Source organism: Crocodylus siamensis, chromosome 2 (assembly GCF_052110815.1).
Source record: "Crocodylus siamensis isolate JL-2025a chromosome 2, ASM5211081v1, whole genome shotgun sequence".
Lineage (NCBI taxonomy): Eukaryota > Metazoa > Chordata > Crocodylia > Crocodylidae > Crocodylus > Crocodylus siamensis.
The window spans coordinates 112,657,969-112,681,586 of record NC_143396.1 but is presented as its reverse complement, the minus strand read 5'-3'; the positions used below and the strand labels follow the sequence as shown (position 1 = coordinate 112,681,586).

General features: G+C 38.2%; 1 protein-coding gene across 1 annotated transcript in view; it reads right to left on the bottom strand.

The window, feature by feature from the left end:
- The window catches only part of FAT4 (FAT atypical cadherin 4), a 241,366-nt gene that overhangs the window by 83,985 nt on the left and 133,763 nt on the right, over window positions 1-23,618 (bottom strand). The window contains exons 4-7 of the mRNA XM_090034521.1: window positions 20,378-20,639; window positions 14,327-14,677; window positions 6,290-7,212; window positions 5,496-5,670 (exon numbers count right to left, since the gene is read on the bottom strand). Coding sequence (XP_089890647.1) covers window positions 5,496-5,670; window positions 6,290-7,212; window positions 14,327-14,677; window positions 20,378-20,639 — 1,711 coding nt within the window. The remainder of the gene's footprint in view (window positions 1-5,495; window positions 5,671-6,289; window positions 7,213-14,326; window positions 14,678-20,377; window positions 20,640-23,618) is intronic.

Genomic DNA, 23,618 nt, shown 5'->3' with positions numbered 1-23,618 from the left:
AACAAAGTGGAATAATTTCTATGCCTGTAATCTTCAACAGTTACTTTGCCCTCATGCATGCTTTAAAGGAAGAATGCAAATCCTGATGACCAAGATTTTCTAAAGCAAATTGTAAGAGCCAGAGGGGTACATCAATAACTGCTGACTAATTATGCTAACCATACTGATTCATTTGTTTTCCAAAGACCAATGTTAAAACTATTCATGTAGTTTGGTTTCAACCTTAGTTTAAAATGGGGCAACAGGCTTTCTAATTAGCAACGGCATATTTTGGTTCTAGCTAAGCTTTGTGGTAACATGCCAGGCTGTCCCACAAATGCATGATGGTGTGGTTAAAGTTCATTTAAACAGAAGACTGGGTCAACTAGCAGGTTTCCAGATGTTTTGCTCTATATCCATGAAACAGATAAATAAAGGAGGATGACAGTTAGAGTGCTAATATTTTCTCCAGAAAAATGTTCAAAGAGTCAAAGAAGTTCCTGATAAAAGCTGCTACACTAATTCTTACCACAATGCCAGAATTGAGTGGTTACCCACTTCTAAGTCTGTACCATCTAGAGTTAAAAAAACAAAACAAACATATTTTTCGTTTCTGTTTTGCCAGAAAGAAAGGTATAGCTAAGTAAAATGATTTATGGCCCAGAGATAGACCCCTAAACACCCCTCCAAATGCTTGCATGTCAGTTTCTTGGCATTACTTGAGTAGATGTTTTGGGGAAGCATCTGTAAGCTAAACACCCTCACGTTATTTTAAAGTTCATCGTTCTATTAGTCGTTTTCACTTATAAATCACCTTTATGCATTTACATATACCAAATGGTGGCATGTTAGAAAGGAACCCTTTCATTTGGAATTGAGGCAATTTGGGGGGGTGAATTGCATTTTATTCCTCAATTAAAGGAACAATTCAAGCCACCTTCAAACCTGGAAGCTGCTGAGTGTTCCTTGTGAGCACTCAGCACTAATAACCCTGAATACCCATTAATCAAGTAAGAATTTAAATTGCTAAAAACATCATAGACATAGTGTCAGATCCATATATATATATTCCACCTAAATCCTACTTTAGGGGCATATATATATATATGCACACACACACAACTATATAACAAATATAAATTCAACCCATCCCAACTGCTCTCTGCACATGTAGGATGGGAGACCATATAATTATTTCTTTCTCTTGCACATCCAGACTATTTAAGAAAACAGCACTGCCTAGGCCTGAATATAACATGAGATATCTAAATTTGAATTTTAGTGCATAATGCAATAAAGACTTGTGAACCCAAAAAGACATCAGTCAATGGCTCATCCCAACTTTGCAGGCTTCTAAACTTGATAGACACCTTCCTTTCGGACTAGGAAGGCCCTTTGGTGCCTGCAGTTTTGCATTTTGCACATGTCCAGAATTGCCATGATCTGTGCAGGTATGTGTCTAGGTCCTAAGTCTCACAAAGATCTAGCAACTAGGTAGAGCAGTGTTTTGACTTCTGAGAAAAGCCAAAACCAGTAATAAATAACTTTTCTCAGAATGCATCTTATCTTAAGCAGTGGTCATTTTAGTATCACCAAAGTGCCTTGGGGACAAGTAATTTAGCAACTTTTTCCTTTTTGATCTTATTAGAACATTCCCATGGCTAACTAAACCTATTTTTCGCTTATGCTTTGCTACCTTTATAAATTCATGTCTTTCTTTCACGTTAAACAGAATATTGTCCTCCAGATTCTGACCCATCCCAAAACAGAAAACAGTTGATTGTGGTATTCTTTAGTAGTATAAACATTCTTGTCTTTTCTTTTTAGAGCTAACTCGCCTTCTATCCTTGCTATATTTAGGTAAGGCTATATTCAAGAAATTTACAAAACATCTAACTTATTGTATGATTAACATTAAGGCTCATCCTACACATGCTATGCACAGTTTCAGTAGTGCAAACAGATGCAAGTGTGCAGGCCTTTTACATCTCCTTTAATTACCAATGATGAAATACTGTTTCAGATGAATACTGCAGGAATTATTCCGAAAGACCTTTCTCTGAAAAGTTTCTCCACTTAATAAAGTCCTTGATTGGAACCTAATTTCATTCCTTATTTCAGAGTCTTCCCACCAATGGTGCCTTGAAAAAGCCCATGGCACTTCCACTGAGCTACAATGGAAATGATTAGAGCCCTAAAAGGAACTGGAACATGGGAAGCTCCCTACCACTTTCAGATCCTTGTGGGATGATGCTGGGATGTCAATGAAAGCATATGGAAAAAAAACAAATATTTACTATTTGATGACTATTTGTTACTAATTCCTCTCTGGCCTCTTTTCACCAACAGTGCAGAAAATTGCTCTCTATTTAAATATCTTTTTTTTTATTGTATCTATAAATGAAATTCTACGTCTTCTGGAACGGAATAGTAACCAAGTGATTGAGAGCACAGAGACAATATCCCTTCACAGCTGCTCTTGCAGCCTGATCTGTATTAACGGAGGAGCTCCCACTGAACTAATATAAAAGTAAATGGAGTGAAGGAAGGTGTTAGCAACACTGGAGATGGCTCTTGTTTTCAGGGGCCATTAAGGTTGTATTGGGGAGTACTTCCAGAAATCTTATGTTCAGCTGGTCATTTCTGAAATGCCATACTATGGTCTAGCACAGGGGTTGGCAACCTTTAATAACAGTGGGCTGCTGCTTGAGATATGGCTGCTGCTTGAGATTTGGCACCCTCTGCGCTGCCCCATCCCTCCCTGTTTTGTATCAAGGGCTGCTCTCATGCCATCTAACTGCAGCTACCACTTACTGTCACCATCAATTGCTACCAATTTCTGTCACCCACAACAGCAGGTAGACCCCTAATTTGCTGGTCAGGGTAAACACAGGCTGCAGCAGGCAAAGGGGTCCAGGTTCCCTGTCCCCCCAGCCACTGCTGACAGTCACCAGCTGGGGTGCCGGGGGAGGGGGGGGCGCTGGAGGGAGGGGTCACTCTAGCAGCCTCCTGGGAGGTGTGTGGGAATGCCCTCAGTGGCCTGTACAGGCAGGCTCTGATTCCCCCTGCCCCATGAACAGTGAAAGTCTATTCAGTTTGCCTGTGCTGTGACTTACAGCGCTTTAAGTGCAATAGTTAGAATGCTTCCACCAGGGGCTTTCTGAACATCTGTGCTTAGCCATATTGGTTAGCTATGACTTTTGGGGCTAAGGAATACCTCTCATGTCACTAGATTGACCCATAGGCGATATAACGTTAGTAAAAGGTAAAACCACAGACATTATGCTCATAATAAACCATGACACAAGCATGAATCAGGTGGTTATGTTGAAGGGCCATTCACAGGATAGTACAAGGGTAGGTTAAGAACCCCTCAGTGTTTATATCTAGGGATGCTGCTGGGTTTATTTAGTACATAAGCACTACATGGATGTGCTGTGAAAAGGAAAAAAGGCCAGGACATCCAGAATTTTGATGGACTATCCATAGATTTTCAATTTTTTTTTTTCATCTGGATGTAAGATGCACCATGTTAAGTGAGATGGTTGCCTGACTTTCTAAAAACAATCAAATAAAAAAAAAACCAAACAAAATGTATAGTCCAAACAATAAAACTTTTTCCTTATCCAAAGATAACATGGATGAGGATAATTTCAGAAAGACAGTTTTCTTCATAATTTTGCCATTTCTAACAAAGAATCATTATCTGTTTTTTTTTACTTAAATCTCACTATACTTAATCCTTACTTTTGGAAACAAGCTAAAAAGCAGAAGTGATACCTAACAGACATAAAACAAAACCCTTCAAAGAGACAGAGCTACTTCAGGCTGGGAATTAGGAATCCCCAACTCCAGTTATTGCCAAAAAGAATATATTTCTGCATTTATATTAACTGATCTTAAAAATGCCATTCAAAGCAACTTGGTTACATATTTAATCATAGAGTCATGGCCATCAAATAGATGCATAGCAAGACCTGCTTTTTTTCATTAAATAAATCCTTGCTTAGAGAAGGGCAGTACTTTGCCAAGTTTATGTTATGACTTTAAATACCTTTTTAACATTTGGTATCCTGCTTTATTATGTTTTGAATATTTTTACCAAATTAATTCACTCTTATAATAATAAGTTACAACAATTTTTCTTTAATAAATTTTCTTATTCAGAAAGGCTTTTCCCCATGGAATGGCATTTTCTACCTTCGTTGCCAGAAGTCCATAACAACATACGCACAGACACATACATCACATATATTAAAGCTATATAAAAACTTAAAAAAAAAAAAATCAATGAAATGCATAGCATTTATAACGTTAACTCTTTGTACCTAGAATTTTTGCAATAAACGATATGTTTTAAAAAGCCTTGACAAAACTATATTTCTTAGCATTCTGTAATGCCTTGACTTCCTGCAAATAAATTAAATAGGACAAGCATCTCTCAGAATTTCACTTCAGCTAAACTATATATGTTTGTAAGTATTTATAGTTTGCCTGTTTACTTCTATTGTGTCCTATATCCTGCTCTCAGCAAAATCAAAATCAAGGGACATTTTGACAATGACTTCAGTGGTAGCAGAATATGGTCCTTTAAATACTTTTGTCCAAATTTTTAATGTGCTTCATAGTATTATGAAACAATAGCATTAATTTACAATGAAGACTTTTCAAATGCCATTAACATTCCTTTTTGTTATTGATAAAGAAAACAACTGGGCCTGGAAGTATAAAAAACAGGCAGAAAGAAGACCAGCTTCAATCGATCATAACTATACTTGTTCTGGTGTGGCAAATCTTCTCTTTTATATTGCCTTTCCTATGAGCCAGTGCTGCTAAGCAGACAGAAGACATAGATTTCTAAAAACAGCCATTGGAGACACTGGAACTTAGATACACTGCTGTGGGGCAAGATTCCCTTCATGCCTCCCTCTTCTCCAATACCCCATGTCCCTTGCTCTGTCACTTAATGCATAAGACATCCTGTACCAAGTCAGGTCCAGTGTATTACAAATATAAATTCAGCCCATCCAAATTACTCTCTGCACATTTGGGATAGCTGACCATATACTACTTTCTTTCTCTTGCACATCCAGCATATTTAAGAAAACAGCACTGCGTAGACCTGAATTTAACATGAGATATCTAAATTTGAATTTGAGTGCATAATGCAATAAAGACTTGGTAATGTAAAAGTGATATTGTAGCCATGATAGTCTAAAAATTATCTAAGAGACAAGGAGTTTCTTAGGGTGATACGTTTTATTGGACCAACCATGCAGTTGGAATAAAGTTAGAAAACCTTTCAAATGATCATAGGGCCCGAGGAAAAATGTCTTGCTTGTCTGACTTTATCCCAACTGCATAGCTGGTCAAATAAAAGATATCACAATAATAAAGACTGAAATTGTTGGCCTGCACATTTAACAAATGCAAGCTATAAATTGGTATCTAATATATACCTACAAAGCCAGTTAAAAAACAAACAAACACCTAATTAGATTGTGCATTTGATTTACCTGAATCAGCAGCTGTGATCAGCAAGACATACTTCTCTTTTGTCTCTCGATCAAGGCTCTTTATCAAACGGAGTTCTCCAGTGGCTGAGAGAGTAAAGGCACCATCTTCATTTCCACTAATAAGAATGTATGTAAGTTTGCTATTTAGACCTTGGTCATCATCCCGTGCTACAACCTACAACAGTAAAATAAGCCCTTCAGAAGACATAGCAATAACTGATGAGTGCACACTTATGTGTCAGTGAAATCTCTTTGTGTGGAAAGCATTTCATGGAAACAGAAAATATGCTGTTTGACAAAAAACTGAAATGCCTGGAAGTCTGTTAGCTACTAGCTGTAAAGAAAAGGCAAGTGGATTTCAAATGATGCTTTAAAATAAATATATAATTATTTGTTCTTTTTCCCTCGATGTGAAAGTATTATTAAGATCAAATTTGGAGTCAACTTATGGTTTTAATAAAACGCACAGCATACCCACCCTAAAATCTGCTACTGTGTACATTTAATGACTCTCCTTTAACTGTCACAGTGCTTTACCCACATATTAAAGAGGAAGTCTGAAAAGAACAAACTGAAGGAATTTGTGACAAAGAAGCAGGAACAAAGGGGATAGGGTGGACCCCTACAATCTGAGTGTATGGATAAAAAAGGAAATAAGCAGTTGGGCAACTATACAAAAAACAACACAGTATGTTCTTTTGTATTCACAAAAGCTATTTTGTGTTGTATTTACAACATTTTAGAATTCTTTACATTTTGAAGAAGTACACTATGTTGTCTCTAAATGTACTGACCTGTAAAATAACTTTTGGAAGTGTCTCTAAATTCTCAGGGACATTCACAGAATAGGGAGAAAGTTCAAATGTAGGAATAAAATCGTTAATGTCCATCAGCATGATATTGACAGTAGTGGTATCAGTCCTCGGGCTACTTCCACGATCAGATGACTGAACAGTCAAAGTGTAGGCGGGCTCCTTCTCTCGGTCCAATGGCTTGGCAACTGTTATCACTCCGGTAACAGAGTCGATCCTAAACTCATTATTAGTATTTCCACTAATGATGGTATAGCGAACCTGCCCATTTGTCTCTTCATCTCCATCTGTAGCAAACACCTGGATCAGATCTGTTCCTGTCAGAGTGTTTTCATCAATCTCTACTTTATACTGCTTTTGTGCAAAGAGGGGATTATTATCGTTAATATCAAGAACAATTACAACTACATCTGTAGAAGATGACAGAGATGGCTGACCTTTGTCAGTAGCTACCACAGTCAAGGTATAATTAGAAACTGCTTCTCTATCAAGCTCTCCAGTGAGCCTTACTTCACCATCAATAGTGCCAATACTGAATTTGTTTCCTAAAGGTCTCTGAAGAGTATATTCAATATAGCTGTTTGGGCCACTGTCTGGATCTGTTGCTTGGGCTTTGAAAACAATAGTATCTATTGGAGTGTTTTCTGGAATGTAGGTCAGTTTTGGAGAGATGAAGTTGGGAGGGTTGTCATTCACATCCAGTAGAATTATTGAAACTTGAGTTGTGCTTGTAAATCTGGAAGCTGGGAGAGAAGCCATGTCATGAACTTGAACAATAAGACTATAAAAGGATTGACTTTCCCGATCCAAAATCTTCTTGATGCTTAGAACTCCATCCTTGTCAATATTAAATTGGCCCAAGCTGTCTCCTGATGCAATACTGTAGGACAATTGAGAGTTAGGGCCTGAAAAACAAAAATAAAACTATAATTCAGGTCTCACTGATTTAGATGTATATATGAAGTAAAATGCCTGGTAGGATTATGAATCTGTAAGAATACTATTCAAAATAATAAATGGGAAAATCATTACATTTTGAAATAATGCATTCACATGTAGGAGAAGCACATCCTATTTTCTATCATCTGTGATTAAATATGGACAAATTATAGTTACATATTATATTTTGTCAAATCAACAGCTTTACTCAAATGTCACCACCTACACAGTTAAGTGTTGACAAAATATTTATAAACTGAAAATGTTTACTGATGTACCTTTTCCATCCCCCCTTCTCAAAAATAATACAGAACTAGGTAAAGAGAAGAATAACATACATGATCATAGAGGTATGAAAGGGTTTCCATATGAAGAGAGACCAAACAGGCTAGGGCATTTCAGCCTGAAGGGGGACATGACAGAAGATTATAAATAATAAATGATGCAGAGAAAGTAAATAGAGACTTATTTTCTGCCTCTCTCAATATTAGAATCAGGGGAAATAAAATGAAATTATCAGGTAGTAGGTAACAAAAGGGAGTTTTTTCACATGGGAAAAAAAACTTGTAGAGCTTCTTGCAGCAAGATGTGAAATTTAAAGGAGATTAGACAGATTCAATAAGGAATGTTCCATCAGTAGGTACTACACATGCCTGCAAGGCGTAAAGACTGACTCAAAACTTCCTAAACTTTTGAATGATGGAAAGAAAGGTGGGAGAAAAGCAGGTGATAGGAAATTCTGGACGTGGCATTTTTCATCAGCATCCACTCTTTGCCCTTGTGTGAGACAGGATACTGGGCTGGATAGATATGTAGTCTGACCCAATAAATGGAAGTTCTTATCTTATATATGGAACAAAAATAAAAAATATCAAATGAACAACGCTTATCTCATCAATAATATAAATTTGTCAATTTTTGCCACAGAAGAATCTACAGTTCTAGTAAGTAAAATACATTTTGAGTCTCGACAATGATGCTAAGCCGCCTTAGGCATGGTATACTTCCAAAAAATGTATGTTGACAAATTGAAACCCAGAGCTTATTTTGAATATTTGTATTATTCTTTCAAATGGCAATCTGAGATCTACTTTTTCCTCTGGCCTCTGAATTAAACACTGAAACTGTAAAACATTAAATAAATAATTTTGAAATCCTATACTTTGTTTTTTTGGCCATAATTGTTATGAATTAGAATTAATAGATTTTTATATAATACCAGGCCTTCTCTAAATATTTCTTTTTCAACTCTGCATAATCTGAAGCTGGATATTTAAATGTTTTGTTACTTCGTATTTTCTGCCAGTTTCACTCAACAGTTTATTTTCTCCTCCAACTGAGTTCTTAAGAAAGAAAAATGATTCCTGTAAACAACATATTCAACATTTCTATTTTTATTCTCAATGGAATAAGACTCTAAATCATTCTTTTAAAAGCAAACACGAAAAAATAATACATGACATTCAGAAAAGATTACTCTATTTAGATAAATGAATGAATACATGTTTGTAACTTACTTTGAACAAGTGAAGTGCTAGGCCAGTACTATGATATTATAAATTTATCTTACTTTTAACACTACTAATACTACTAATGAAAATGTTCTTAAGTTTTAATGAGGTGCTAAGAACCTCAAAAACTACCAGATTCATCAGCTGGAAATCCTGCTTGTATCTAAGACAATAGGAGTTTTGCCAATGACTTGATGAGTAAAATATTAGACAGTAAAGAAAGAGAAGACATTTAAAAACAAACAAGAATCTTCTTATATTTTATTACTGGGGTGTTTTTTTTTACTTTTTTTCCTTGTCCATTTTATTACTTGTTCTATGTACAATATATTTGCCATTTTTTATCCATATACTTTTTTATTTCTGACACAACTTATTCATAATCATATTCTGTTTTCAGCAGTTGCTATTCTTCTCCCAATTCATGACATTTTTATTAAGCTTGCCATTCCTTTTCTAGGTGATAATCCTATTATAGCTGGGTTTTTATTTGTACCTTTCTTGTTAAAACAGATGAACTACTATAGCCCTCCATCTCTTGTGTCTCAACTATGAAAAAATGTATGCCTACACTTAATGTGGTACATTTGCTTTTGTGGCCATACTGAAACCAATGAAAAACTTGAGAGTCAATCACTCTTACAGTAACTGAAAAAAAAGTCAATTTCTTTAAAAACAAATGCTGAGTGGGAGATGGGGGTCTCTTTCACTCACCCTCATTATTACAAATCAGGCTTCCAAAATAGAGGGGTTCCCTCTGCTGCTTTGATTAGTGATGATGAGATTGATAAGTAAGGGACCACAGGGGTTTTCCTTTGTTTTCTAAAACTTCGCTACACCTGAGACCCAGAGGCTGTGTCTATGCATGGTCTTTACTGCAGAGTAGACTAATTGGCTGTAAAGTAAAGTGTCACCATCTACACATGGTATTAGTCTGCAGTAAACTAATTTATGCCATAGTAAGACAGTACTCTCAGGGACAGTACTATATTACTTTGGAGTAATTAACTGCAATTAAACACATGTGTAGATACTGACCACAGGTGTAAATTGTACCCAGCTTGGCTCCTGGCTGGCTGAGCTGACTCCTGCCTGCAGCCTAGCCACACAGCTCTGCACTTTCAGCATCCTCATGCCTGAACCAGCCTCTCTGCCACCCAGCACCACAGCTGTTGGACCCAGAACTGGGACATGGGCATGACTCCTGCAATACTTTGCCTATAAGTTTTTCTCTCAAGAGTTTTGATTCCTACACTTCTTACAAGATCAATCAGTGAAGAGTGTTTTGTGATATAAGAGATAGGCTAACTTGCTTAATTGAGTAAGTTGTAAGTTCAGGCATGAGTAGTTCATAAGTTTATAAGTTCAGTATTTTAAATATTTGTCTAACAAATTGACTAGTAGGCAGTTTTAATCCAAGCATATATGACTAAGATGTGTAATACTAATACTAAATGTAATCTTACGAAAATGTAAGTGCTAATACAGAAGACATCTATTCTGAGGCTCGACCCTGACCCAACTGGAAAAAGGAAGGTGACCCTGACCCAACTGGAAAGAGGAAGGCGCCCTCAGCTGAAAAGAGGAAGATGCCCTTACGATGATGACAATCGCAAGAGATAATTATAACTAACAGAAAAATATGTAATGATGACTAACCTCATTATACCTTATGTAAGACAAACATATAAATATATAGGGTTCAACCCCTCTCAGGCGTAGCTCTTGGCCCTTAAGGCGGGAGTCTACCCTTTTGCAGAAGCAATAAATTTTCTACTGGCACTCTTGTGTCTCTGGACTCATATTATCATGGCTAGTGCCCACGACGCAAGACCAAGCTGTCCTTTCCTGTTTGGGTAGCTAACTCAGGTTTTGCTGACACTTGGCATCTTCCAAAATTACTGGTTTTACAATTGAACATAGTTTTTGTATTAATTTCTTATGGAAAAAAAATCACCCCCTGTAATGGATGCCTAAATATTTTAGGAAACTGGAGTTTTTTACCCTATTGTAAATGCTTGAAAGTTGCATGGCATTCCCATTTATACTTACTATGCCTTTGTATACAGAGCAACTCAAACTGACGTAAACAACTATTGTTTCCCAAGAGGTGTGTCAAACAGGAAAATGACAATGGGAGTATTTTGCTGTTTCAGTTTTCAGCTTTTATTAGCATTTATCTTAGATTCACGGATGTAGCCTGATATAAAACAATGCCCCTTTCATGACTGCAGCAGTCTTCCTTAATCATTTAACATAAATAATCAGACAATTTCCCAAAAGAGCCCCATTCAGATCATAATCTATAGGCTATTTATGGAGATACACAGTAGTAACTTTTACCCTGTTTTAGATGATGGGTCCAAGGTGGATTCAATCTTTAGGTTCCAAGATTGAAATGGCATCACAAATAGCTTGTAACTTTTGCTCAGGTTAGAGATTGTCCAAGCCTGCAGCATGTTCATGTAAAGCAGTGTATCTTATAGTAATTTTAAAATCTAGATTGTTGGGAAAATAAACTTACTATAAGACATAAAAGGCAAGATATTGCTTTGATTTTTTACTGCCCTGCACTTGAGCAGTTTTTTATACCAATGGCAATTGAGTGTCAATTTGTGCAATGTTATGCTTATGATTTGGAAGCATTTAATATCTTTACTACAGAGATGTAACAAATGCAAACAATGGACAATAAGGTCCACAAGTTTTAAGTGATATTAAAATTGTCATTTTCATGGAATCTAAAATGAAACGTTATATACCAGAATTGCTTGATAGTCCTTCTAGGGGTTTAGTCTACTAGAACTTCATGAATTTCGGTGGGAGAGGTGTACAGAACTGACTGGGCAAACTATTTTCCTGTAATGAAGTCATTTGAGATTTCAAACATTTTTCCCTTTCCACAAGAGAAGAACTTATGCTTTTTGCAAAAAAAAATACACACAAAAAAACTCCATGATTTCCAAACAATGAAAAAAAAAGCAACAAAAATAAATAAATATATAAATAATGAGGGAAAGAAAGAACTGGAAAGAGTCTGAGGGAGACCCACTCCAAAACTGTCAACTGGGTGGTTAAGCCAGTTACAGAAGTAGACAACCGTTTATTTCAAGGGTGGGTAGATATTTTTCTCATTTTTACTCCCTTACATTCTGAGCCGAAAAAAAGTGTTTCCAATAAAAGCTGTATCAAAATTGGAATGCTCCTAAAAGGCTCTGTTTTGATCAATCATTATTTTCTGATGAAAAATTGTTTTGTTGAAAAATTCCCAACTAACTTGAGTCATGTTTGTACAAGCCTGGATTCAGGGAAACATTTTAGCAGATTCCTATATCACAAGGAATTCAATGTGACATAAGTGCTCTGAATCGGAGAAGGCTATCTGTCTAAGAGATATCACAAAAAAAATCCTCAATTTAAAACCTGCATGACATTTTAAAGTATTTTATACACATAATAATTCATTGTCATTAGAAATTGTAGGCATAAACTATATAACATATTGTTAATATGCTGTCAAAGAATGTCTTGCATTAGAAAGCCTTTCAAACTATAACCCAACTACATAGCTGGACTGATAAAAGATATCACTCTAAGAAATCCTGACCTCTCTCTCAATTTGCCAGGCAATTTATCCTGATTATTACTTTCAAATCCCAACTGGTTGTCACCTCCTAAATTCTCTTACTATGGTGTAAAATAATCCAAGGATTAAACCCTTATAAGGAGGCATTTCCTTATGCTTTATTAAAAACTTTTCTTGAACTGCTGTACTGGTAATCTGTAGATTAAAGCACTTGTACAGAATATAGTTATGGGTCTCCTGCTATGACTATCTTTGGGGGAGGGGGGCCTCACCTGCATTCATCCTTGTAGTGACTGTTTTAGAATATACTTGAAATTTTAAGAAAAAAAAAACAAACAAAACAGCTAGAACATGTAGATGTGCTTTAAAACTATAATATGGATAAAAATGTTTGTAACTGCTGCCCATAGGTTGTGAAGGGTTAAATCGGTAGGTGGGGAGGGGGGCAATATTTCAGCTGGAGGGCTACTTAATGACTTCTGGTGAATTGTCAAGGGCTGAAAGAGTAGCCCTACCCCTTGACAGGCGCTTCACCCCCTGATCACCATCTTGGGACCAGAAGTCTCACCCCTAACCCCTTACCATTGCCACTGGAAGTTCAACCCCCTTGCCCACAGAAGTACTCTTTTTTGGCAAGGGGGTTTGCCATCTTGGAACCAGAGAAAAAACAAATCATATGATAAAAATCAAACATCTACTACAATATATTTTCATTTTATTAAAAATATATATTTTTGTCTTAATTTACATGTGTTTGCTTAGTGTATATAGAGGTGATTGCATGATAACTCAAAATAAAGTCTTACTCTTGTATATTGTGTGTGGGGGTGTAGGGGTTGGGATTTGTGGGTGTGTGTGTGAAGAGGTGTGGTGGGGGGTGAGTGGGGGGTTTGTTGGGGGCAGGGGTCTGTGCAGGAGCCCTACGTGACAGCACAGAGGCCGCCTGGCCCAATGGCATGCAACTCCCTGTGGCTTCTGGTCCATGTGCCATCATGCTAGGCAGGTTCCATGTCTCCATGTGCAGCTTCCCCTTGGACTGCTGGAAGCCCCATGTGGAGGCACAGAACCGGCCCAGCTTAATGGCGTGCAGATCCCACTTGCAGTGCTGGGAGCCCCATGTGCTGGCACAGAGCCAGCCTGATTTGGCTTGAAGGTGCATGCCAGAGGGCTGGGCCAGCTCCATGTCACCACATGCAGCTCCCAGGATTCAGCCAGAACCACACACTCTCTGGGGGCTCTGTATTATGCATGGTTTGATTACAGCTGGGAAGAGATCGACTTCCCTACAAAGGAGACCCAAAATGAGGAGTTAAATTGACTTCTGCTGTGGAACTGGACCTGTGGAACTTGTGCTGAAAAGGCTGCAGAAGTCAGTGCAGTCAGTGTGGTTGTAAAGTGGTGAAAGTCCTTGTACCATCTGGAACAGCTTGGGCTGTGTACAAGGTCAAGATTCTCCCCTTGAAGGGTCCTTGTGGGACTGTTTGGGGTCAGGGTTTTAAGTTGCCCAGTTAAGGAGGTAATTTTGTTGTCAGGTTTCCACGCATGATTTTATGGGTTATTACAGATCACTGTTCTAACGCCTATGGGTGTAAATAAGAGTGTCGTACTCTATTGTTAAGCTGTTGTACTGTTGAGGAAACTGAGTCACCTCAGCTACACATTCACACTCTGTCCCAAGAGGGGTTACACGTTTAATTTTTATTTTCATATTTAGATATTGTACGTATGCGCTATACTTAAAGTACTTCAAGACATGTATGTCTAAGTGGGTACGCACATAGATTTCTGATATCTTCACCACTTTTGGAAAATAAAAACATTGGAAGAAACAAACCAACACTTAAACATGGTTCATCAAAAAGTAATAATTTACATATTGCACTGCAAAAAATTACCACTATTTGCCTCTCATAAGCAAATGTTTAAATACTGAACTAATAGTCATGTGTTATGAGAAGTTAAAGAATGTAAGGAAGCACATACCATCATCTGCATCAGTAACATTAAAGTTGAGGATTGTAGATCCTGGAGGTAGATCCTCCATGAGAGATGTACTGTATGAGGCCAAACTGAATAAGGGTGGATTATCATTTACATCTAATATGTTGAAGTAAACTCTGATGGCAGTGTATTGACCGCCTCCATCTTCTGCACGGACGGTAAGAATATAATATTGCTGCATTTCATAGTCTAAAATGCGAGTCAGATTAAAGACTCCAGTGACTGGATTCAGGAAAAAAATGCCGTCCTCATCATCTTCACTCACAGTGTATGTGATTTCTCCATTTACTCCAGAATCATCATCGGTAGCTAAGATGGCTGCCACTAAAGAACCTACACAAGACAATACAAGAACTCGGTTAGACAGCAAGAATGAGGAAGTCCTATAAAAAAATAGGAAGAAAATATAATAATGTATGGAACCTTCAACCAAGCAATCTTGTGGAACAGGTCTCTTCATTTAGAAAAAAAACTTGCAAATTGCAAGTTTTTTATATTATTATTATTATTTTATAGGGCTGCGGAACTATTCCATTTATAATTTCACTGACTTTCCAACCATACAAATAGATTTTGTTTTCTAATAATTTTGTATCATGCAAGTTTTGAAGACTACCAGGTAGGTGGGTATTCCTGTACAGATTATTTTAAATAACTTTTAGTGCTTAGAACCATGGGCAGGAATACTTACTTTGTTGTTAAATAGAATTATGTTTGAACACTGAAATAGAATTCAGATGGAAAAATACTCTCTCCCATTAGTATTTCCTTCTAATGCTAGAGAAAGCCTAACCTCAAACATTTATTAATATGAGGAATTTATTAAAACTTATTTGTTCAATCTTTTTTTGAAAGGAATGATTTAAATTTGTAATGTTTGTTCAGTGTCTAACAGTCTGTTTCAATTTTTTAAAATATTGTCCTAAGTAACTGCATAATTCTGGGCAGGAAACAAAGATCCCTCACTAGATGTTCCTATACACAAGCACAGAGGCAGTAAAGCATGAATAGGTGAGAAAGGATTTTTTTTTTTGGAATCTTGACTGAGTACTCTGGGTGCCTGTAGATTTGTGGGATGCTTGCTCTGATGTGCTGTAATTACAGCATGTCAGAGCAGACTTGTTTAATTTAGTCTGCTGGAGCATGGTAATTATTCTCCAGCAGCCTCCTACGTCTTGTGTATCAGCATCCCCATACTTAAAAAAGGCAGCAGTGGGGGCTCATTGAATGAGCTTTAGTTCAAGTGGCCCCACTGCCATTTTTAAGTGTGGGGATACCGATACGTGAAATGCAGCAGTGCTTTAATTAAAGAGACTCTTGCAGCTGCTCTAATTAAGTGCTGCCCCACCCCCCACAACCTCTGGAGCATGTGTAAAAGTGTAGGGGTCCGTTTTTAAAGTAGTCCTTACTGAAGTACAATTCCTAGTTCCTTTGAATTTGTTCTATTGAACTTACTTTTACACTGCTTAATCTGATAATGCTGAGTTGCTTTACTGAAGTTTGGAAACTAGGTGTTAGCATTTACTATTAACTATTTTTAATACTAATTATAATCACTGTGTTTCCAAGACAGAAAATCATTTGTTTTTCCATGGAATCAAATAAATAACATGCTTCAACAATGAATTTAATTGTTTTGGAACAATATGACAATGAAAACTACTCATTTTCAAAATGAACATTAGTGTTATGATTTTGTCTGTGTAATCAAGCTGAACATTCTGGTTTCAGTTTTGTATATTTAATTACCTAATGTTCTAACATTGCTGATTACATGTTAATTGGCTAAAAGGCAGTCCTAAAACTGGATTAGATTACCAAATGTATAGTAATCCTATCAAATGCCGTTTCATTTTATGAATAAATAAGGGTCAGATTATAACTGGCCTTACTGAAGTGCGTAGGGCTAGGAAGGTATATGAGGGACCTTCATACAATCTACAGAAGTGGTCTGTATGCAATAAAAAAGTAAGATGACATAAGCTACTTAAAACTCAGAATCCATCACTAGAGGCAGCCTCAGCAACTCTCAATAGCTATTTTCATATGTTTAAAAGCAGAGCTTCTTGGGCTGCTGCCACCATCAGATAGGTTCCTGGCACACGTTACTGTTATGCTCTGATTAATGTGTTAATCACAACATAAACAGTAATTGTGCTACAAATTCAGATAACTTTGTGTTCCATTAAGTGACAAACCAGCCATAAGGATGTTCCATAAAATATGTGGAACATCTTTGTGGCTCATTTATATGCACCATAAACTGAATGTGTAGCACCCCCATGCCAATGGTGACAACTGATTGTCAGCTTTGGTATGAGAACAGGGGTCAGCATTAGGACTGGGACTACCCTGGTGCCAATGCTGAAAATGTGCTGCTAGGAAAGCAAGTTGCAATGTTCCCTGGTAGAGAGAACTGAGGGACTCTGACTGCTAAGAACCTGGCGATTCATGAGCCCAGCAGTCTTTTCTGTCTTGCTATTCAGGCCCTTCCACAGCTGCAAGGAAAAGCACTTTAAAATGCTGGGCTGCAGGCAGCAGCACTGAATCCAGTTTTTAGACTTCCTGAAACAAGGAATCCCAGGATATAAGAGGTTCCTAAATCTCAGAGTCCTGGTGTCCAGGAACTTCTAAAAAATCACATACGCAGCTGGACTGTCCGAGGGCTGGTCTGACAAACTGATTGCTGAACCTAGTCCTGATGGCTCTTGGTCTCAAACTGGATTGCTAGGGCTGGGTCCAACAATCAGCTAAGTGTCAGGCCCATTCTAGACAGCCCTGGGTCTCAAACTGGACCTGGGATTGTCAAAGCTGGGTCTGACAATAACCTGATGGTTGGGCCTAGCCCCAACAGCCAAGGATCTGGAATTTGCGGGGGGGTGTTGTGGAAGTCCTGAGTCCAGGACAGAGCTCTCACCTGCCTGATCTTGGGGCCAGAGGGAACCTGAGCAGGGTGTGGGACCTTGGCAAATCATCCCATGTGGAGCCCCACCCCTGCTTCGATCCCATGGGCTCCAGACCTGAACAAGTTGCAGCTCCCATTGGCAGTGGTGGCAGCAGGGGGTGGGAAGTGAGTAGCTGGACGCAGAGCCACTGCTCTGCCCAGCTCCATGCTGCCAGTACTCCACCCAATTCCGCAGGGCCCAGGGCAGTTGCCCAGATTGCGCCCCCCACCCCCCACACACACACCTAGGAACAGCTGCGCTGGGGGAAACTTAACAGTGGTGTAACTGTGAAAGTAGATATTTTATGCTCTGTTCCAAACACTGTATTTAGTGCCATGCAGATCTGGCATGACAGGAGATTCAGTGTTTGGGATGCAGCATACAATTCCTCTGTTTTAAATTATGTGCTAACAGAGGCCATAGCAATCTTCATTGTTGGGAAAAATGACAATTTTTCATTCATTATATAATCAGTTCTCATCAAGGCATAGAGACTAAATTGAATAAAGGGCACAATTTGGCAATTATTGTGTTAACAGTGTGTAGCTGACAATGTAAATCTGAAATACTGGAATATTGTCTTTTATGTAAAATATTTTTAAATTAAACAAAAATCCTAGAATTAGGTTCTGGAACCCACTGTATATTCACTTACCATACACTAAACTCTACATGGAAAAAAACCCCAAAACTATACAAAACAATACTGATGATCTGAATTAAACCAACTAATCAAGGATGTACCAAGTTAAGTGATCACTTTCAGGAAGTCACTAAGGAAAATTAATCTGAATTAACTTAAAAAAAAATAATTAAAGTGCTTAAACATCTCACTAGACAATGTAATTCGGTGCGTGTGCATGTGTGTGTGCATGTGTATACGTATACACACACAGACACAAACACACAGGCTAGGGATAGAAATTACACATAAACCACTTAAGTGATCAGAAACTGGATTAAACCTAATGGAACAGATGTTCAGTACACATAAGCCAGTTTGAAAATGGCTGAAACCAGTTTGAGATAAACCTGGTTAAGTAGTATCAGATTTAACTGATTTGGCTCAAACCAGTTTATGCAATCTCTGTCCCACACCCCTACCTGGTTTTAATCCTCCAGCATCCCAGATGCTTTGCTGGGCAGGGCTCTGCTCTCTGCTCCAGCCTAGGAGGGTAGGCCCCTCCCCTCTCCTCTGCTTCCTAGCTGCAGCTCCAGCAGAGACTGTAGGCATCTGCCCAGCTTCCTTCTGCTCTTCTCCCCCCCTCCCTGCTCAGGCAGGGATCCTGCTTCCCCTCTACCCTACACAGACACCTCTCAGCATTAGGTAGCATACCACATGCTGGCTATGGTCCATCCTGTGGGACACAGAACAAAGGCAGACAGGACAGTGTCGATTTAGGGCTTTTTGGAGCTAATCAATAGGTAGGTGGTAATGTCCCTCCATTTCTTCCTTGGAAAATGGTGTTTAAGAACAGCTGGTACTAATGAGAGATCCTTTTGTTTTGTTGATGGGGTCATAAATGCTAACAACTTCCTGTGTAACTCTCTGTTGTGTAACTCGGTGCTCTGTTATCAACTCCCTGCTGGCTCCCTCCTTGTCAGGAGGGGATGGGGGGAACCCCTCCTTAATCAGAGCATCCTGCTGTGGTATGGCTTTGTCCCCACCCCCTAGCTCAGCACTTTGGAAGAGAGGGAGGGCTGCTCTAGCACCCCCCAGCTTCTAGCCTGAGCCAGTGCAGGCATGTGCCTGCATTTCTGGAATGAAAAGGGAATGTCTATCCACCTCTAAATCAGTTCAAGCTTTTCAGGTTAGACTAATCTGCAAAGCATGAATCAATTCAGGCCCAAGCATTTTGAATGTCGGTCCTTAGTCATATATGCAACATTGCTTTGTATGAGTACCTGGTAGAGGTACTCCTTCCTACCCACAAAATCAAAGGAGGTTCCACTCTTTTAGAGCAGCAAGAGTTAACCTTTTTGGTAGGCATGCCACAAATTAGTCGTGCACTACTTTGATCCCTTTTCCATAGCTGATCCACTGCGCTGTTTTCTACCTTGTACTCCCTATCTATCACTGATCTGATGTTTTGCTTTTTAGTTTTTCCCCTATCTACCACTGTGTTGCCTACGCCCTCCTCAGTCTGCCACATACCACACAGGGGTTTCCCATGTCACTTATGACACCTGTGATATAGGTTAGCCACCCCTGCTTTACATAATAGTTGTTATGAAATCCTTAGAAACCAGATGCTAAGTTTTATGCAGCACTCTATGCCTCTGTGATTTGTCCTGTTTTTTTTTTCTGAGACTTGATCTATATATGCTTTGCTGTAGTTCAAACCCATTGCTTTTCATCCCACCTTCTGTGGCAAAGGAAAACAATTATTCTGCCTCTTCCTTCTGGCAGCTTTTCAAATATTTCAAAATTGCTATCATACGTCTTCCCCCAACATACTTTCCTTTTTTTTCAAGCCAAACAGAATTAGCTCATTCAACATTTTTTGTGTATTTTTTTTTCCCTCAGAAAACTAGCTTGGGTATCTGGAGTACTCTTTCTCTTGCTAATAGCTAAACCTGTCCATCTCCCTACTCCTTTTCCCCTACAAAAGGGGACTGAAAAGTATAGGTTACTTCCACTAAACATTACTTCCTACTTTGCCCTCAGAAAGAAGAGAATGAATGGGGAATGGGTCTCACCTTCAGGCCTATGACTATGGTATGACTGAGTGGGATGTGCTTGAAAGAGAGCATAAAGAGGGTTTCTAGAAAGTAGAATTTGATCCTCTAAGGAAACATTTAGCTACACCTTTGCATTTATGAAAAACAAAGTAATGGAATTATTTTCAGAACTTACTATATTGGTACCACTGCTAAAAAGCCCCATATTTCAGCTTCTGAATTTTAGCTCCCTGTCAACTTCTGCACTTCAATCATAAGAAGTGACTGCACACATGAGACAAGCTGGATGACTATCAGTCAAATGAACTGATAATAGTGACAACATTAATGCTCACTGCTGTCGAGTTCATATGAAAATAAAACAGAACAACAATTTTAGAAAATAAAAGGGTTGTTTTTTACTTACCTGGGGTAGTATCCTCTGGTATGTCAAAAGAATAAACTGGTTTGGAGAATTTTGGGGTATGGTCATTAACATCACTAACAGTAATGTTTATTCTCATGTCTGAGGACTGCAGACCATCATCAGCACGAACCAACAGAGAATATTTGGAGCGACGTTCTCTGTCCAAACGTTTAGTGGCTATCAGATCTCCAGACTCGGGATCAATATGGAAACTGTCATCAGCACCACTGATAATAGTGTAGGTAACAAGAGCGTTAGCTCCCTAAATTAAAAAAAAAAAGAGGAGTCACAAATCAGATCAAGATTTTTGCCAAACAAACCTTTCAGAAATATTAATTTCAATTAAGTCTGTCCAGTAACTGATTTCTGAGAACTGATTTCTGCTGATATTCTTCATATCATTTTCCTTTAAAAAGAGGAGACAACTCTTTCATATTTATTTGGAGAGACAAAAGTAAATTTACTGAATAGTTTTTCACCCCTGTTCAATGAAAGGATCAAATTAGTCAGCAAAATAAACTGCAAAAGAAATGTAGTCTATAAGATTTGCTATCTGACTTAAGACCAAGTCCATTTCAGTGAGCAATGTATCTACTCTGTCATCTTCTCTCTTAACACTGATTAGTATTTCTTTTATGTTTTATGTTTTTGGACAGATAAACTTCCATCCCTTTCCATCCTGGTGGTGCGGGAGGAACAGAGAAGTAGCTGACAACTATCCAGTCCAGACAACTGTAGCAGCAACAGAGAAGTAGCAGACAACTGTCCAGCAACATATTTAACATAAACATCATTTAACATGTGGCTCAAGAGAAACATGGAGAAACATGCCCAAATGTGCAGTTTACTCCACTGTCCCTACCCCCACACTTGGACAAAAGGAGGGTTCCTAAAGATTATTTATGTACAAAGATAGAGGCATGACCATTTGTTCATCAAACTAGGAGCACCTACCTCCATGAAGTTAAATCCTGATCAGTCGGCTATACAAAGAACTGATTTTTCAGTTTACTTCCAGTTCTGAAAAGTCAAAGCCAATTTGCTTTTGTCCAAGTTAAATGTTTTGTTTGACCTGAAGTGTACCTTTTTTTTGTACACTTCCAAAGGAAAAGTCATTTAAGGGGAGGAGGGGGAAGCAGGGGGAATCAAAGGATTTTGTTTCCAAAATGTTAGGCAGAAGGCAGGAAGAGTGGCATCTTTGAGACTGACTGGTTCAGAGAGGTATAAGCTTTCATAGGTGAGGGCCTACTTTGGCAGATGCCTGATTTAAAAAATGATGAAATGAAAGTCTTCAAACTGAAAAACGGAGATTCTAATTTGGAAAATGTTGAAAAATATATGTTTTAACTTTTTCAGAATTGTGTTTTGTTTCCTTCTCCTCCTGTCCCAGTTCAAACAACTCAGTGAAATGAATGTGCATTTGCATACTATTTTAGTGAAAATTGTTTGGGCAAAAAATGTTTGCTCGTGTCTACTGGGGCACTGGAATATCTTCTCATAATGTCTGGAGTGCTAGGGTGGAGCCTGTGGCAGCTACGTGCATGTATTTTTGTAGGAAACAACAAATTCCAGTGAACAGGGGAAACATTTAAGGCCATTCAAAACTCTTTTCCCTAAAAAATGCAAATTAAATTAATTGAGACAAAATCTGACTTGCATTTAGTGACATAAGAACAGACAAAAGCTAAATGAACAGTGGCCTAGCATGCTTCATGCCAAACCTTTTCTCTAGCATGACTGTTCAACAACCAAGGCTCAGTTAACTGATAAAATAAAATAACCATATACAGGTGTCTAGCTTTAAACAGCTGCAATATAGCCTTTCAGTCTACAGGCAATCTGTATATTCAGGTGTATCTCATGTACATAACACATTTTCCTGGAATTGTACAGTTTAACTAAAACATTCACTGAGGATTTTAGATTTCCAACAGTGTCCACATTCTTTATTATTTATTCCATTAACTAGGTATTCCAGTTCTGACATAATGAGATCCAGCTAAAAAAGCAACTGTATTTGATATTCATCTAACTAAATTAGTAGCTTTTCATAAATTAGGTGAAAGGCAAAGAGAATGAAAACATTAAAACCTATTAAACAAACTGTCTGATACATGGAAGTTTCCTGTCTATACACTGACCAAAAAAGTTAGCAATAGGCTAAAAACTTTACTATCTAATAACAATGAAATGGTATCCTTCTTTAAAAACACTGCAGTTACACTGATCTCAGTGGATTCTTTTATATAAAGGCTAAACATAACCATTTAACACATATAAAACAAGCTTTTTTAAAAACAACCTTACACTGACCTTGTTTTTTAATCCCAAAGTTGTATCTGCAAGTAAGCGTGGGTGCCAGCATGCAACTAGCACTTATAAAATATGGAGGTAAAGCTATTTGTATATATATAAATTACAGATAAAAAAGGAGCACAGTCAGATTCTCCACATTCAAAAAATGTATTGTAATAGAGATTTTACCAAGGGCGATCACATACTTTAACTGCAGGGTAGAAAGGACGCTAGTTGAAATTATTGCATTATCCATCAAATATACCTAATAGAGGCATGTGTGACAAATTCTGAACTGCACATTGTTACCAATGTCAGGAATGCATCTTGCATTCTTCAGAAACATTTAAAATTACAGCTGTTAGAATGTGGAAATGAACTGCAATACTTTTACCTGAGGGGGCTGATTGTATCTAGAAGATGATGGAAAGGCTTCCATTAATGTGAGGTCTTTGGAACTGGCCATAGTAGCATAATGGTCAAAAAGGTGGAAGCCTACACCATCGGATATGTGCCTCTAAAAGTACGCACCTCTATTCATTATGTTATAAAAGACATTGAAAGCAAGTTCACCACTAAGAAAGATTTATGCTGGTGTTATAAAGACAGTTCTTCTATCCACATTTGATTTACATTATGGGTTTTGATACACCAGTTTACAAACACACACACACACACACACACATACACATTCCTAGGAGCTGCAGACGGCATGGTGCAGAGTGGAAGGGGATGAGGGAGTACACAGGGCCGCATTGGGGGGGGAGGGTTAAGGGCCATATGTGGGGGGGGGGCACAGCACAGCAGCTGCAGGGATGCTGGGTAGCAGTGTTCCATCCCCAGCTGCTCCCCCCCGATCATTCATGATGGGCAATTTGCTAATATATATATTAACATGCCATACCCCCCTCCACTGCCCCCCACACTCCCCTCCTTCCCCTGTGTT